At 49.6% G+C, this 14316-nt stretch overlaps 1 protein-coding gene across 5 annotated transcripts in view; it reads right to left on the bottom strand.

The window, feature by feature from the left end:
* Positions 1 to 14316, bottom strand: part of ZDHHC2 (zinc finger DHHC-type palmitoyltransferase 2) — a 35681-nt gene that overhangs the window by 9036 nt on the left and 12329 nt on the right. For 4 of the 5 annotated variants that reach the window (XM_039913710.1, XM_039913711.1, XM_029076866.1 and 1 more), the window contains exons 2-12: positions 13827 to 13853; positions 12745 to 12839; positions 10867 to 10987; positions 10326 to 10395; positions 9012 to 9044; positions 6485 to 6605; positions 3926 to 4058; positions 3476 to 3602; positions 2961 to 3053; positions 892 to 990; positions 213 to 325 (exon numbers count right to left, since the gene is read on the bottom strand). In XM_039913710.1, the coding sequence (XP_039769644.1) occupies positions 213 to 325; positions 892 to 990; positions 2961 to 3053; positions 3476 to 3602; positions 3926 to 4058; positions 6485 to 6605; positions 9012 to 9044; positions 10326 to 10395; positions 10867 to 10987; positions 12745 to 12839; positions 13827 to 13853 (1032 nt within the window). The remainder of the gene's footprint in view (positions 1 to 212; positions 326 to 891; positions 991 to 2960; positions 3054 to 3475; positions 3603 to 3925; positions 4059 to 6484; positions 6606 to 9011; positions 9045 to 10325; positions 10396 to 10866; positions 10988 to 12744; positions 12840 to 13826; positions 13854 to 14316) is intronic. The other variant, XM_029076867.1, reaches the window with a different exon arrangement.

Raw genomic sequence — 14316 nt, 5'->3', positions numbered from 1 at the left:
ATTCCCCAGTTGGTTCTACCCAAAGAACTAGAGAAGACAGGCTTCTGGGGGAACAGGCCACACTGAAAAGTTCATGTAAAGTCCCATGTCCCCTCTGCCACCCTACACCCATAAGCCCCAAACTGGCTCTGAATGCAACTCTTGGTTCCATGCACCAAAAGGGCTTCCCAAGGACATTTCCCACAAACAGTTCTGGTGGAACTGTGCCTTACCAACTGTGTCCATATCAGAGTTTGTACTGCTTTCGGCCCAAGACTGAGTGTCCGTGAGAAGGTGGCTCTGGGACTCTCTCAACGGCTTTGCAGGGAAATGGTGGCTCTCAGGGCTGAGAAGACAAAGGAAAAGAAGAGAAAGATTGACTAGAGTGGGGACGTGCAAGCAGTCAGGACACAAGACACAGGCCCGGGCATCCTCAACTCTTCTGCTGGTCGGTGGTTACAGTTTTCCCCCAAGCCTCCCAGTGGGAACTGCTCGCTCAACTTCCAGAATGCTCAGAGGGTTAAAATCATGCTCAGAGGGTTAAAATCACGGCCACCCAAAGCTCTCTGAGCTCTCCAAGAGAAGAGCATTTGTCCATACCATTCCATCTCCTTCCTCCCTCCCCCAACATGAGACACACACGCATGCCTGCATGCCAACTCCCTCTCCTCCCTGCATCCTTAATATCTTTGTGCTTGCCTGGTCTATGGCCTGGTCTCACTGCATCAGCCAATGGTATTTATTGTGTGCTTACTCTGTGCACAGCACTATACTAAGCACTTGGGAGAACACAATAGAGTCGGTAGACACAATCCCTCTCCTCAAGGTGTTTACAAAGAACTTTTCTTAAAAAAGAAAATTTGGGTTTTATTCGGTTTTAACTAATTTGGAAAAGTAAATTTACAAACGCACCTAACCCTTCCGCGGCCAGCCTGAGCCGATGGAGCACATCTGTGGACTCCATTGACCTCAGCAGAAGTGACGTATCTTGCCTTGCTAGAACGGTGTGACCTAGTGAAAAGAGCAGGAAGCTGGGAGTCAGGAGACTTGGGTTCCACTGCCAGATCTGCCACAGGCCTATTGCTGTGGCCTTGGAAAAGTGACTGAACATCTACGGGCCTCAATGTGCTCTTCTGTTGAAATGGAGATAAGGTATCTGTTCTCCCTCCTCTTCACATTGTGAGCCCCTCGAGGGACAGAGACTGTGTCTGATCCGATTAGCTATTGTATCTACCCCGGTGCTTAGCATATAGTTAGCGCTTAACAAGTACATTATTACAAAATAATAATTGTTAACTGGAGGGTTTGGTCCAGTAATTTGGAGAAGTAGCCGAGACCCGCCTTTGTTTCGGGGATTTTTCCCATCCCCCGACTCTATAGAGGGTCACCGGTTTCCTGGGGTGACTGGACCTGGGGTCAGTTCTTCTGAGCTCGTGTGTCACCATCCTCTTCGCTTCCCTCCCTCCCCCTCGCAACAAGATCTCCCTCCACGCCCCAGTTGAGATATCGCTTATTTGGACTGGTGCCGGGATCTGACCCTCCAAGTTGAGCAGGGCTGTGGCCTCACCTCTGCTGTACTTGCTAGCTGGGATCTGGAACCAGAGAGCGAATCTGGCTCCTTGGGCCTCTGGCAATGCCCAAAGGGAGTGATATTGTCCTAGAAATGCCTGCCCTGCTCTGTCAGGTGCCCATTTTGGGGGACAAAACTTGAGCACGACCACCTTTTGGAGAGCTAAACCCACTCGTAACGAACTGGTAATTTCCCCAAATTCTACACTTAATTAAAACCCCCCTGCCCTGGTGATGGTTTATGTGGGGGCGGTTGGCCTGAAGTGCAGAGTTGGTCAGGTGATGCCTGGCGAAACGGAGCAGGGGCCCCGTCCCATGACAGAAACCTTGCCTAGGGAAGTGGCTGCTGCATTAGTGAAGAGAAGCCTCAGAGATCCTTCTTCTTCACAGTAATACCCGGTGCTTACAGCCGACACGACCGCTAAAGGTCGCCGTTAGCCTAGACGGTGGGGACCCTGAACCAGTTTCCGGGCAGAAGCTCTATTTATTTACACTGCCCTTGGAGGAAAAGTTCATGGGGCCAGAGCAGGCCGGGTCAAAATTTCAGTTACTGGCACCAGCATGAGAAGCAGCGTGGCTTAGAGGAAAGAGCACAGGCCTGGGGGTCACAGCACCTGGATTCTAGTCCCAGCTCCACCCCTTACTTAGTTAGTATAGTGCCTGGCACATAATGAGTACTTAACATATATCTTAAAAACACAAAATAGCAAAACAAACAAATGAAAAAACCAGCTCCAACATGGAATGGTGGCTAGCAGAGTTGTCCTCTGCTCTGCACTGAGGTTTGCGGTACCTTCAGGGAAAGGCTCCCCACAGCCTGTGAGAGGTTATTTCCGCCACCGCCCAGTCCTGGAAGTGCTGGTCAAGATGGATCCCGCACCTCAGGGAGGTGAAGGTCTGGCGCACCACGTGACCCCCACAGCCACGATGCAGTTGGTCAGACTCGGTCCAGATCAATGGTCCCCACCTTTGGTGAGCTCTAAAGCAAAGTTTTGGCAGGGTTGGAGATTTTGAAGCCACACCACTTGGGAGAAGTCATGGAGCCAGGGTTCTTGGCGTCCCGCATCCCCCAACCAGAACCGCACTGGTCAGAAGGCTGGTCCACCCATGCTATCTCTCTCTCTCTCTGCAGGACAGGGACACCCATGGCCACCAGTGAAGCTCAAGCCTGGGCGAGGTGAGGTGACGCAAGGCCCAATGAACATCTGACTCAGCCTCTTGGAGTCGCCTGGCGATCTCCTGTTCTATTTGTATGAGTGACATTTGAATGACCAGAAAAATTGTATGTTTTTTTCCATATTTATATACATAACGAGAGTCTGGATGAAGAAATGCACAAGCAGGCCTGACCACCTGAAGCCATAACATGAAACACACATGTGAAGCCCAAATGGAACCCAGGTGGTGATTACTTTCTAGTCGTGGAAGTCAGCGCTGCGGGTGTGGAAGGCTGTTCGGGGTCCTGGTTCACGAGACAGGTTGGGAAGGAACAACCATCTCCTAGACTGCAGAAACAGAGCAACTCGGAATCAGCGGCAAGCACGCCATCAACAAGCATCCCAAGCGATTCCCACATTCACCTCAGTTCTGGGGGTCTATGAGGGGCTGGGGAAAGGCTGAGGGTTGGGGTGGTGTCCCAAGAGTCTGGATCTGGATGGGGGGGTATGGGCCAGCCCCACCTCTGGCCCAACTCCATGAGAGAGATACCAAGTTAGGACAGGGCTGGGCCGAGCTCCGTGTTGTGGGCACTCACACTCTCAAGGGACTTTGTGATTGCTACTGTTAACTTGACCAAAAAGTAATTCCACATCCTAACAGCTCGAGATAGGCCTATGCTGACTTTTGCAAGGATGAGACCTGCAGAGGCAGGAATTTTTTCTGAAACTATCTTCTGTTTTACCTTCGATAGCGAAAACCCCCCAAATACCTCGAAAAAACGGGCAGCAACCAGTACTTCTTCTCATCCCCGAACACCTGTCGCATGTTCTTGCTAAAGCCCAGACTGAAGCCGTTCTTGTCCGTGCCGTGCCGAAAAGCAGGTGCTCGGAATGCTTCTGAGAAAACCAGACGCATGTGAGTCAGAGGACCCGTCTGATCATCTGACGACCACCAGTGCCGGTCACCGAGGGCGGCTGGGATCGGGTCCGGTCACTGAGAGTTCAAAGTCATCTTACTTTGATGTCAGGGTAGTAGTAAGGACCAATCTTTTCTCCACACAAGACTAATAAGTCTGTGCCAACGCCACTGTTAAAACCCCAAACTGCAGTGCCACTATCCCCCTCCCCACCGTCCCAGCTCCTCTGTTGAATATTCAATCAACTCTTAGCTGGACTCTGGGTGGGGAGAAAGCTACACAGACGGCAGGCAGGGAACTTACCTAGCGTAGATTTATTTTTGCTGACCAGCCAGCAGTGGTAGCCAAAGAGAGATGACAAACTGACCGAAAACATGGCCGCGGCGAAGAATAAAAACATGATGTGGAACTTGGCTTGGGTATCCGGAAGGTCATTCTACGGCAAAAAACATGAAAATGTTTGGTGAGGAGGTAGCTGCGTTCTCAGCTGGGCAATATGGAAGAGGTGATTGAAGGCCGTTTTTGAAAAATTACCTAGTGACCCTAGAGGACATGTCTGAAATGATTCTGAAGTCTTTCAGCTAAAACAGTTTAGATTCAAATATGCATTTTATTCACAACTCAAGTTCAATAATTGCCCAGATACTGAAAAGACAAGGGCATGTTAGTGAATCAAAGCCCAGATTGTATATCCTACAGCCCAGAATCTCCCGTGCGGGACATTAACAGGAAAACAGTGTTAGGGCAGCGTGTCACAGGGGCCAGAGGCTGACGCTACAGAATTGTTCACTGACTTCAATTTTCCAACCCACAGCACATTCACGCACCCCCGACAGGAGTGATCCAAACATTTCGTTCCTCAGAATACTTTTCTCCAAACACTCCTTCGTCTAAGAGCACCCCGGTCCTGCTCTGTCTTGCTTGTGTGCGATCAGGAAGGGAAGGAGAGATTCCGTGACCCTTCAGATCAGATCCACGATAGTGTTAATTGTGCTCCTCGGCCCCTTTCCTCCCAATTTCCATTCTGGAACCCTGGGCAACACGGTCTTGTGAGAACTTTCCTTACCCGGACATTTCAGGCATCTCAGGGTACAGAGGGTAACCAAAAAATACTATTGATGGAGTCATTCATTCATTCATTCATTCATTCATTCATTCATTCATTCTTCTTCCTGCCAAAAGTTCTTGAGTGTTGGTTAGCTTTACAATTCAATTTTCCCTGGCCATCGCTCTCCGCTTACTCGGAAGTAACTGAAAAACAAACTAATGGGCGAGAACTTTTGGGAGGAAGAACTGGTCTCCGAGGCCTGAGACACCACAAACTGCAGAGGTAATCGATGAGGTAGTCGCCTAGGGGAAGGAGCAAGATGAGGGTGAGCCTCAGATTCCTCCACCATGCCCCTTTCCCATCCCCAGGGCCAGCCGGTCAATTTCAATGTCTAGGGCAGGCAGAGGCTAACAGGGACGGGGAGCAGCTGGAGTGGCTCCAGGGGGGCCAGGTCTAAGTCTGGGGTGGGCCTGGATCGACCCTGGTCTGAAATAATAATAATGTTGGTATTTGTTAAGCACTTACTATGTGCAGAGCACTGTTCTAAGCACTGGGGTAGATACAGGGTAATCAGGTTGTCCCAGGTGAGGCTCACAGTTAATCCCCATTTTACAGATGAGCTAACTTAGGCACAGAGCAGTTAAGTGACTTGCCCACGGTCACACAGCTGACAAGTGGCAGAGCCGGGAGTCGAACCCGTGACCCCTGACTCCGAAGCCCGGGCTCTTTCCACTGAGCCACGCTGCTTCCCCACGCCGCTTCCCTCTGAAGGACTTAGAGGGGGTGACTTAGCAGCCGGCCCCACCACGACATCCCAGAGACTCTTCCGCCGGCTCCACTGGACCCTGGGATGGCTCTGAACCAGGATGGCAGCCTGAAGGCAGGGCCAGGGCAGAGCCAGGGTCATTGGGGCAGTTGCCGCCACGATCCCCACCAACCCACCTTGAGAATTCTGGTCCCACAGAAGTGCTGTGTAGTTGGGAAGAAAACCATAGAGTGAAAAGAGAATTTAGCAACCAGTGGCCAGGTAACTGAAAATTCCCCTCACTTGCCACTTGCTAATGAAATGTGCTATTAAATTGCAGTTCCATGTGGACTATGTTTTTAAAACATAGCCTATGGAAGGATCTCGGGGACTGGGAATCAGAAGATCTGGGTTCTAATCCCAGCCTCTGCCCCTTGCTTGCTGTGTGACCTTGGACAAGTCACTTAACTTCTCTGGGCCTCAGTTCTCTCATCTGTAAGATAGGGATTCAATACTTATTCTCCCTCCTACTTAAAATGTGAGCCCCATGAGGGACCTGATGATCTTATATCTACTCCATCGCTTAGTACAGTGCTTGGCACAGAGTAAACGCTTACCAAATACCACAGTTATTTAGCCTAGAAAAAGTTGTTCAACCTAGAAAAGGAAAGCTAAAACAGACACAGTGAACATTTAAATGGTTTATGCCATGGTTGGTTCATATCTCCTTAACATTAAGCTTTAAGCCCAAGTTTTGTCCTTTTTTCGGATTCCCCTGCATCGACAACAGCTACGGTTCATAGCTCACGACTGTCCCAAATGGTTAGCTACTGAGAGCCCATCTTTCCTTCTGCATGTGAGGGCAACTATTCCTTCCTTCCCAGCCTTACTCAGAGAGTGGGAACCTGTTGGGGGCTTGGCCTGGAACTCAATTCTCATCCATTCATTTTTGTCCACAGAAGGTGCTTAACAAGTACCGCAACACCACTACTACTCTACTACTAGAAGAGCATGAAAACCCTTAGTGAAGAATAGCTCCCAAATTTGGAAATTCTTTGGAAAGACTCACCGTCCAAAATTTGATAAAATACTGCAAGTCCGTAGCAGCAATAAAAAGGCAGTACAGCAGAGAATAAGCCAAGAAAAGGAGGAAAAATTTGTAATTTGAGAAGCCAACACAGTTGTTCACCCTGTCAATGAAACAAAAAAAATCACGGAAAATGATGAGTTTTACATTCTTTGCTTTCTTGCCCCCTCCCTTTCTTCTTTTGTGGTTCCTTGCTATGACTCTCCTCACAAGCCTCTACTCCCAAGCTGACAGACCTCTCTTTGGCCCTCATCTCTCCTGCCCCTTTCAATATCCCTCTCACCCCTTCTAGAATCTTTTCGCATTTTCCCTCCTTGGAGGCAAGGAGACAGAGGGACGGTATCCGGGTGGGTCCCGGCCTAGGCCCGAGGTCCAAGGCGGCCCAGGACCCGGTCCCGGATAGGCCTTTCCCACCGGTCTTTGGACGGAAGCTGCTTCATCCTCCGCGCTGTTCCGTGTGCATTTTTCTATACACCCCCACGTTCTCATGTTCCACCTGAGCTGCGGTGACCAGGCACCAGCGTATCCATGATTTAAAGAGTGGCTAAATGAGGGTAAAATGATGCTTCTGGTTTGTTTTCTACCTCCTCTTCCTCCTCCCAGATGTCTGCTTGGCCAGCATTCCCTGCCATTGCCCGGTATGGTCGATGATGGTTCCCAGGTTCTTGCAGAGGGAACTGTGTTTTCCTGATCGCCCTGAAGTCTGCCTCCCTGGTCCCCATCCACCTGCACCTTGGACCTCCTGCAGCTTCAACTGTTCACTTTCCAACAGCTTATTATCCACTGTTTTTAAACATGCTCATGTTTCCCCTATCCTAAAAAAACCCTCCCTTGAACCCATGGCTCCCTCCAATTAATGCCCCATCTCCTTCCTACCATTCCTCTTCAAAGTCCTTGAGCGAGTCATCTACACCCACTGCCTCAAGTTCCTCACCTTCAATTCTCTCCTTGACTGCTCCCCCCTCACAATCTGGCTTCCGTCCCCTTCTCACTATGGAAACTACCCTCTCTAAGGTCACCAGTGACATCCTTTTTGCCAAATCCAATGGCCTCTACTCCTAGTCATTATACCTCGATCTTGTCTACCTCGCTACCCGCTCTTTGCCCATCTCCTCATCTCTGTCTTGCAACTCCTCCTTCCCCATGTAGGACAGACAACTCTCCCCACCTTCAAAGCTTTGTTAAAATCATATATCCTATAAAAGGCTTTCCCTGACTAAACAAGCCCTCATTTCCCCTACTCCCTCTCTCCATTCTGCACCTGGACCTCTGTGGGCTCGTGGATCTGTACCCTTTGAGCACCTGAGTCACCGCACCCTCAGCACTTCTGTCCATATCTGCAGTTTATTTTAGTGTCCGTCTCCCCCTCTAGACTTCAGCACCTGGTGGGCAGAGAATGTGTCTACCAACTCTGCTGCAGTGTACTCTTCCAAGTACTTAGTACAGTGCTCTGCCCACAGTAAGCGCTCAATAAATACCACGGAGTGACTGACTGGTGATTTGATAAGGCCTCCCTCCCTCCGGAAGCTTCCCTCGGTTTTCCTCCCCATTCCACCAGCCAAAAAATATGGGAGCCCTCTCCCTCAACCCATTCTGGACCTATAGCTTAGAGGCTATTTTATCTGTTATTATCTATGTAAATACGTATTTCATATGGACTTCGCAATCACCCGCCAGGCCCCTGCCATCCCTCGAGAGGAAATAAACTTCTGCGGGGAGGCGTTCATTTCATCTCATATGCCTACTCCAGGGCCTAGTTCCGCCAGCCGTGGGCCATGGTGTCTGGGTGTTGCCTCAACGGGGTGGTTCTGGGCCAGCCAGGGGTCACGCCCTTCTACAGAATTTGAATCAGGATACGCACCGGCCCCCCGTCAGAGGTCAATGGGAAATCCCTGGGGTGCCTGGACGACGGAGCTGCAGAGACTCAAACTACCAAGTGGGAGGGGCGAAAACCCAGTTTGGAAGCACACAACTCCCACTCCCAATCCTCATCTCTGCTGCCTTCCTCGTCTTCTAGATCCCAACTCTGCTCCCCTCTCCTTCCCCTCTCCCTGACGAGAAACAGCCTGGCCTAGTGGAAAGAGCCTTGAACTGGGAGTCGGGAGATTAGGGTTCTAGTCCTGGCTCTGCAACTCATTTGCTGAGTGACTTTGGGCAAGTCCCTTAGCTACTCCGTGCCTCAGTTTCCCTTTGTAAAATGGGGATGAGATCCCTGCTTGCCTTCCCTCTCAGACCATGAGCCTAATGTGAGCTGGCATTGTGTCAGATCTGAGTCTTTTATCTACCCCAAGGCTGAGCACAGTGCTTGGCACATAGTAAGCACTTAATAAATAATACCATTCTTCTTTTCTGAAACTCCACCTTATCTTGGTGGAGGGGTGACCTAGGGGATGGGGCCTGAGGGATTAAGACATTTGGAAACCAGCACCCTAAATGTAGCACCTCTGTATTTATATCACATATTTTAAGATTTGTTTGGATGCAAAAGAAAAAATTCAGTTGAACTCACCAAGGACAATGATGATCCATTTTCAAAATACACCTAATAAAACCAAACACAAACATAGAAGCACTCAACAACTGCATTGCAACCTCTCATAAAACTCTGAAGAGCACACGGGCAGCAAGGTATGATGACTAATAGAATCACTGCTGCTCTCTGGCCTCCAGTGACAAGTCATCATATTCCTTAGGGAAGGAAGTTGGGTGGGAGGGGAATCTCTGCCGGCCATGGCTTGGTCTACACCTCTACCAGACTGAATCCACAACAGCTGGGATAGCTGGGATCGGATCAACCGGCTTGATAGCTTTTACCCTTGTCACTGTCCGCCTTGGTAATGATGAGAATTTCTATCAATTCTACATGTTACCTGATCTGAAATACCACTGAACGAATTGCTTAACAGTAAAAGTGTTGATCCAAAACATATAAAACATCATGGGAGTTATCCAGTTGTACCACCCATATTCACATAAGCCCCTCTCCATGAAAAATCTAATCAATAGCATGTTTCCTCATCGTAGTCAAACAAAAAAAAGTTACTCTTTAAAGACCCTCTGCATTATGTAGATGATACAGAGCAGTAAAGTGAATAAAAGTTCATTTTTTTTCCTTGATAGCAATTTGGAATCATTAATGAATATTTTGCTATTCGTGTTTGTTTTCCAGACTGATCGGAACTGTTTGCGAAGACCCCCGGAGTCGGACTTCCCAGGGCCTCTGGGACCCCCACCCCACATCCTGGGACGAATCCTCAGAGTCTGGTTCCTCTGGACAAGCTTCCCCACTGGGATCACACACACAACACACCGTGGGGCGATTCCCTGAGGTTTGGATTCCCTGGATGCGTTTCCCCCACCTTTCCCGACCCCAGGGTCACACACACCGTACACTGTGGGGTGATTCCCTGGGGTCGGGTTTCTGTGGACGGTGGGGCAATTCCTTGGGGTCCAACTTCTATGGACATTCACCCTTGGGGTCACACACACCACACACACTGTAGGGCAATTCCCTGAGGACAGGCTTCTCCAAATGTCCACCCTCGGGGTCACACACCACACACACTGTGGGGCTATTCCCCAGGGTCACACACACACACACACACACACACACACACACACACAGTGGTGTGAACATGGGAACCAGGGAGCGGTACAACAGAGACAAGATACCTATACAGTATCTGAATGGTTTCTCAAACGTTAAATGCAAATCATTCCACAGCCAGAAAAATGTAAAATCTCTGTCTCCTATTTTTGGAAAAACTGCTTCTCATAAAATTTAAAACATTTTATAAAATTACAAAACAAAAAGTTTTCTTACTTATCACAGACGGAACAGTGATGGCAGCGATCTGGTTTTATAAGTTGGCATCTGTCACAGTATCGGATTGCTAAAAAGAAAAATCTCCATTAAACTTAGATTCGACATTTAATTAAATATTTACTGAGCTAGTTTATTACTGACCCCAACATAACTGGAAAGCTTCAAAAGCCTTCTGAATTCTCTTGCTTTTACACCGATGACAATTAGATTTCATGCGAATTCTTTCAGTGGCAGTCAGACCCTTTGAAGGGTTGCCCTCCAGGTTGGGGGACTGATGCTTCTGGAGGGAAACGGTGGTGGGGAGCAGCGGGAGTGGCAACCGCAGCTGGGTCGTGGCAGGGCCTCCTTCAGGGAGCTGGGCACCTCCTGGCCCACTTTCTCCTGGTCTCTGGTGCCCAAGTTCAGGCTAACATCCACACTTGGCTACCGGGGTGGCACTAGAGCCTCAACCTGCCCTGACCGCGCTGCTGTTCTCGACCGCCCAGGTCGGCCCCGGTCCCCACCCCCGGGGCCTGGCCAGCCCAGCCGCCTCACTCACCTCCGGACATCGTCCTGGTGTAGATAGGGAGGTCCCTGGCTGCACGCCTCAGAACCTCCTGCTGGCCTTCGCCCCTCGACTCTCTCTCCAGCAGCTCTTTATCTGCGTAGGACAGATGGAACTGGAGGGAGGTTAAATGTACAACTGCATTAGCATGGCCTCCCAAAATGGCACCGCGACAGGCACAGAAGAAAAGATAGTCATTACAGAATCGATCCCAAGGATGGGCAGAACATTCTGGCAGGCCTCCCTCCAGATTCTGGAGGCCTGATGAATCCACGGGAAATTCCTTGAATCCCACTGGAAGAGGAACAAACCCACTTGCCATTTACCACGTGCCCTGGGCCAGGCAGTTCCCACTACCCTGGTCCTGATCATTCTGATCAGTTCGAAAAGTGTGAAGAAAATGGAGACGGAAGTGAGAATTACAGACTCTGCGACGGGCTCTGAGTCAAGCTGGGAATGCTTCCACTGGACAGGGAGAAACATTCACACTGACCTGGCTCAGCGGCTTATAATTATTAGGAATTATTATTATCATTAAAGAAAATATGTCTGGAAATTCAGCTCGATGATGAGTCCCCAAATAGGCTGGTCCTGTCAGAAGAAGGTCCCCTAATTCCCTAATTCACTGTTGATAGATCGACGGATTCACCCCACTCCCTCCAGGATGGGTAGTGAAACCTGCTCTGGCTGAACCGGGCAACCTGGAAATGAGTTCCAGGGGTTTGCAAGGCAGCTGTGGCTCCAAGATGGAATGAGGAGGGGCCTGGGTTTGACCCGGTTTCAGGCTGGTCCCTACTCACAGGAATCACAGTGGGATCCCCAGGGAATCAGTCTTGCATATTAACTGGGAAGATGCTCCACTGGCCCCAGCTGGCTAGCAGGGCCCGTGTTGGGAGTGGAACTGATGAGACCACGGACCGGTTAATGCCTTTCCCGCGGGTGGCCCACTGGGCTCCGCAGGGTTTGCATTCACCCGTCACTAGCCCGCTGGGGAATGGAAGGGTGGGTGTCCTTTAGCTCCACCTTATGGGTTAAAAGAAGTGTTCTAATAGGGATCCCCGGCCTAGCAGACAAGAAGAATTCCCTGCTAGAGCAATCCCTGAAATTCTCAACTGAGTTAATTCCAATTTAGTTCCTACAGCATTCTAGGACTTTTGGTACAGACGACTACAGCTCCACAGTCAGAGCCCGGACAGGGCACTGAAATGATCAGGCCGAGGAAGCCGTTTCCAGCCAGGTGCAGAGAGAGAGAGGTTGCCGGAAGAAAGGAAAGGCTGGAGGTCCACGGGACACAACCACCATGGTGTCCGCCGAGGCTCCTTGGGCGCTGCTGTTGGGGCCGGGATCCGGGGCTGACTCCCCTGCTGCTTGGGTCTGGCTGGTCCTGCCTGGCACTTCTGATGTGATCAGTGCTTGTACTGGCCACCAACTCACTGCGGGGAGGGGAGGCCGACATCCCCTGGTTTTCATTCATTCAATAGTGTTTATTGAACACTTACTATGTGCACAGCACTGTACTAAGCGCTTGGATTGTACAATTTGGCAACAGATAGAGATAATCCCTGTCCAATGATGGGTTTACAGTCTAATCGGGGGAGACAGATGGACAAAAACAAGACAACATATTCAAAATAAATAGAATCAAAGGGATATAAAAAAGATCAGCGAGACGGGGAGCTAGTGGGCAAGACTGATCCCCAGTTCTGGCAGTAACCTGTATCCAGACGAGAGGGTTCAGAGCGCTCCCCCACTGAACTACGAATGCATTCAATGACTTCGCTCTGGTCTGCAGAAATCGTTCTTCATGAACTCAAAAGCTGGTGGTGAAAATTCCACTTTCAGCAAGGATGCCTAATTCCAGTTTCCACTTACCTCCTTTGACGGATTCATTGGTAGCGTGAAGATAGTTTTCCAGTATGACCACACAAACAGCATGAAAAACAGGTGATAAGCTATCAGGCACACAACTGAAATTAGAGAAACCATTAGTGCTGGAAAGAGATAAAGAATACATTACTATCTAAAGTGTCTGTTGATACGCAAAATAGCTACACAGACTATTGGAATAAAAACAAAAACGGAACTCTAGTGAACTGAAGAATTCAGCATGCACGGGACTGAGGCTAGTCTGGACCTCCCAGCTCTTCTGGAGAATAAATGTCTATTACAGTGTTCTGCACACAGTAAGTACTCAATAAATTCCATTGATTGAGTTAATTCCAATTTCCCTATCTATGGATTGACTGATCTTTCCATCGGCGTGCCTGGTGCTTGGACAGGGCTCCTCTCTGCCCCCGGGAGCCTCTCGCCTGAGTTTCACTGACTCAAGGACATTCACAGCGTGATCCGATAACGAAAGGAACGTGTCATCACACACGAAGCCCAGAGAGTCAGGGACATCTGTCAAGGCGTGAATACTCTAACTTGACTTTTTCTTCACATGAGGTTCTTCGTGAACGTAATCCCCGTGCTCCGGGAGAATCTCCCGGATGTGGGAAGCCGACTGCTCTCTGACTGCTTGGCCAAGCTGGGCCTGGATCTGCCATGTGCCAGGGCAGGATAAGTTTTTTCCCCCACATCATTTTAAGCCAAGATCAGGGCAGGGCACCCAATGGGGTGGAACACTCGGCACGGCTTAGCCTCATCATCCATGCAAAGGGGGAAAGGACAGTGAGTTTGCTTGTGCCCTGATGATTTCTGCCACCCCCTCACAGTGGGTAAGCATACCAATCAGCCCGCACGTGCATTTGCGCACCCACACACATACACCTCCCCCCAAAACTATGGCCCCTCACAGATGACCCAATTTATATCCCAAGAATATAAGAAGTCCTGGTATAAGAAGTGGGGTTTTTTTAAATGAAAGTGAAATTCAATTTGCACCAAAAAAGCAATTTAATCTTTGAAAAACTAAAAAACCCACACTCTGCTAGGATGTAATAAAAATCCTTTACCTTTTTCTCCCACATTTCCCATGGACACTGAAAAGGAAGAAAGCTGATGAGACCTGGTTCTGGGAAGCAATGACATCTTCCTGCTAGGAAACAATTTTATCCTAACGGTTCTAAATTTACGCTAGTTCACAAACAAATTTCAAAGCCAGGGTCAACTCTTTTAAACGATAGAAAGCAGGCCCGATGGGGACATCAGACCAGGAGACTCAGGAACTTGGAGGTGGCTGGTTCTCCCTCGGCCACCCCTTGGTGGCCCAGGGGCCGCCCCAGGATGAGTGGAAATCCAAACTGGAGAGGCCAGTGCTCCCAGGACGAGCTGCTTCCTGCCAATCACTTTATTCATCGAGGATAATATTCTCTGTTCATTTTGGTTCCACTCTGACGATGTAGCTCGTTGAACAAAGTACTTTCAACTCGCAGTAGCCAAGGTCAAGGGGCTGGTAAAAGGGGTGGAGGGAGAGAAGAAGGGTGCGCTAGCTTCTTGTGAACA

The sequence above is a fragment of the Ornithorhynchus anatinus genome, chromosome 12 (assembly GCF_004115215.2).
Source record: "Ornithorhynchus anatinus isolate Pmale09 chromosome 12, mOrnAna1.pri.v4, whole genome shotgun sequence".
In the NCBI taxonomy this organism is placed as follows: Eukaryota; Metazoa; Chordata; class Mammalia; order Monotremata; family Ornithorhynchidae; genus Ornithorhynchus; species Ornithorhynchus anatinus.
Note: the sequence above shows the minus strand (reverse complement) of the source record. Positions and strands in the feature narration are given on the sequence as shown.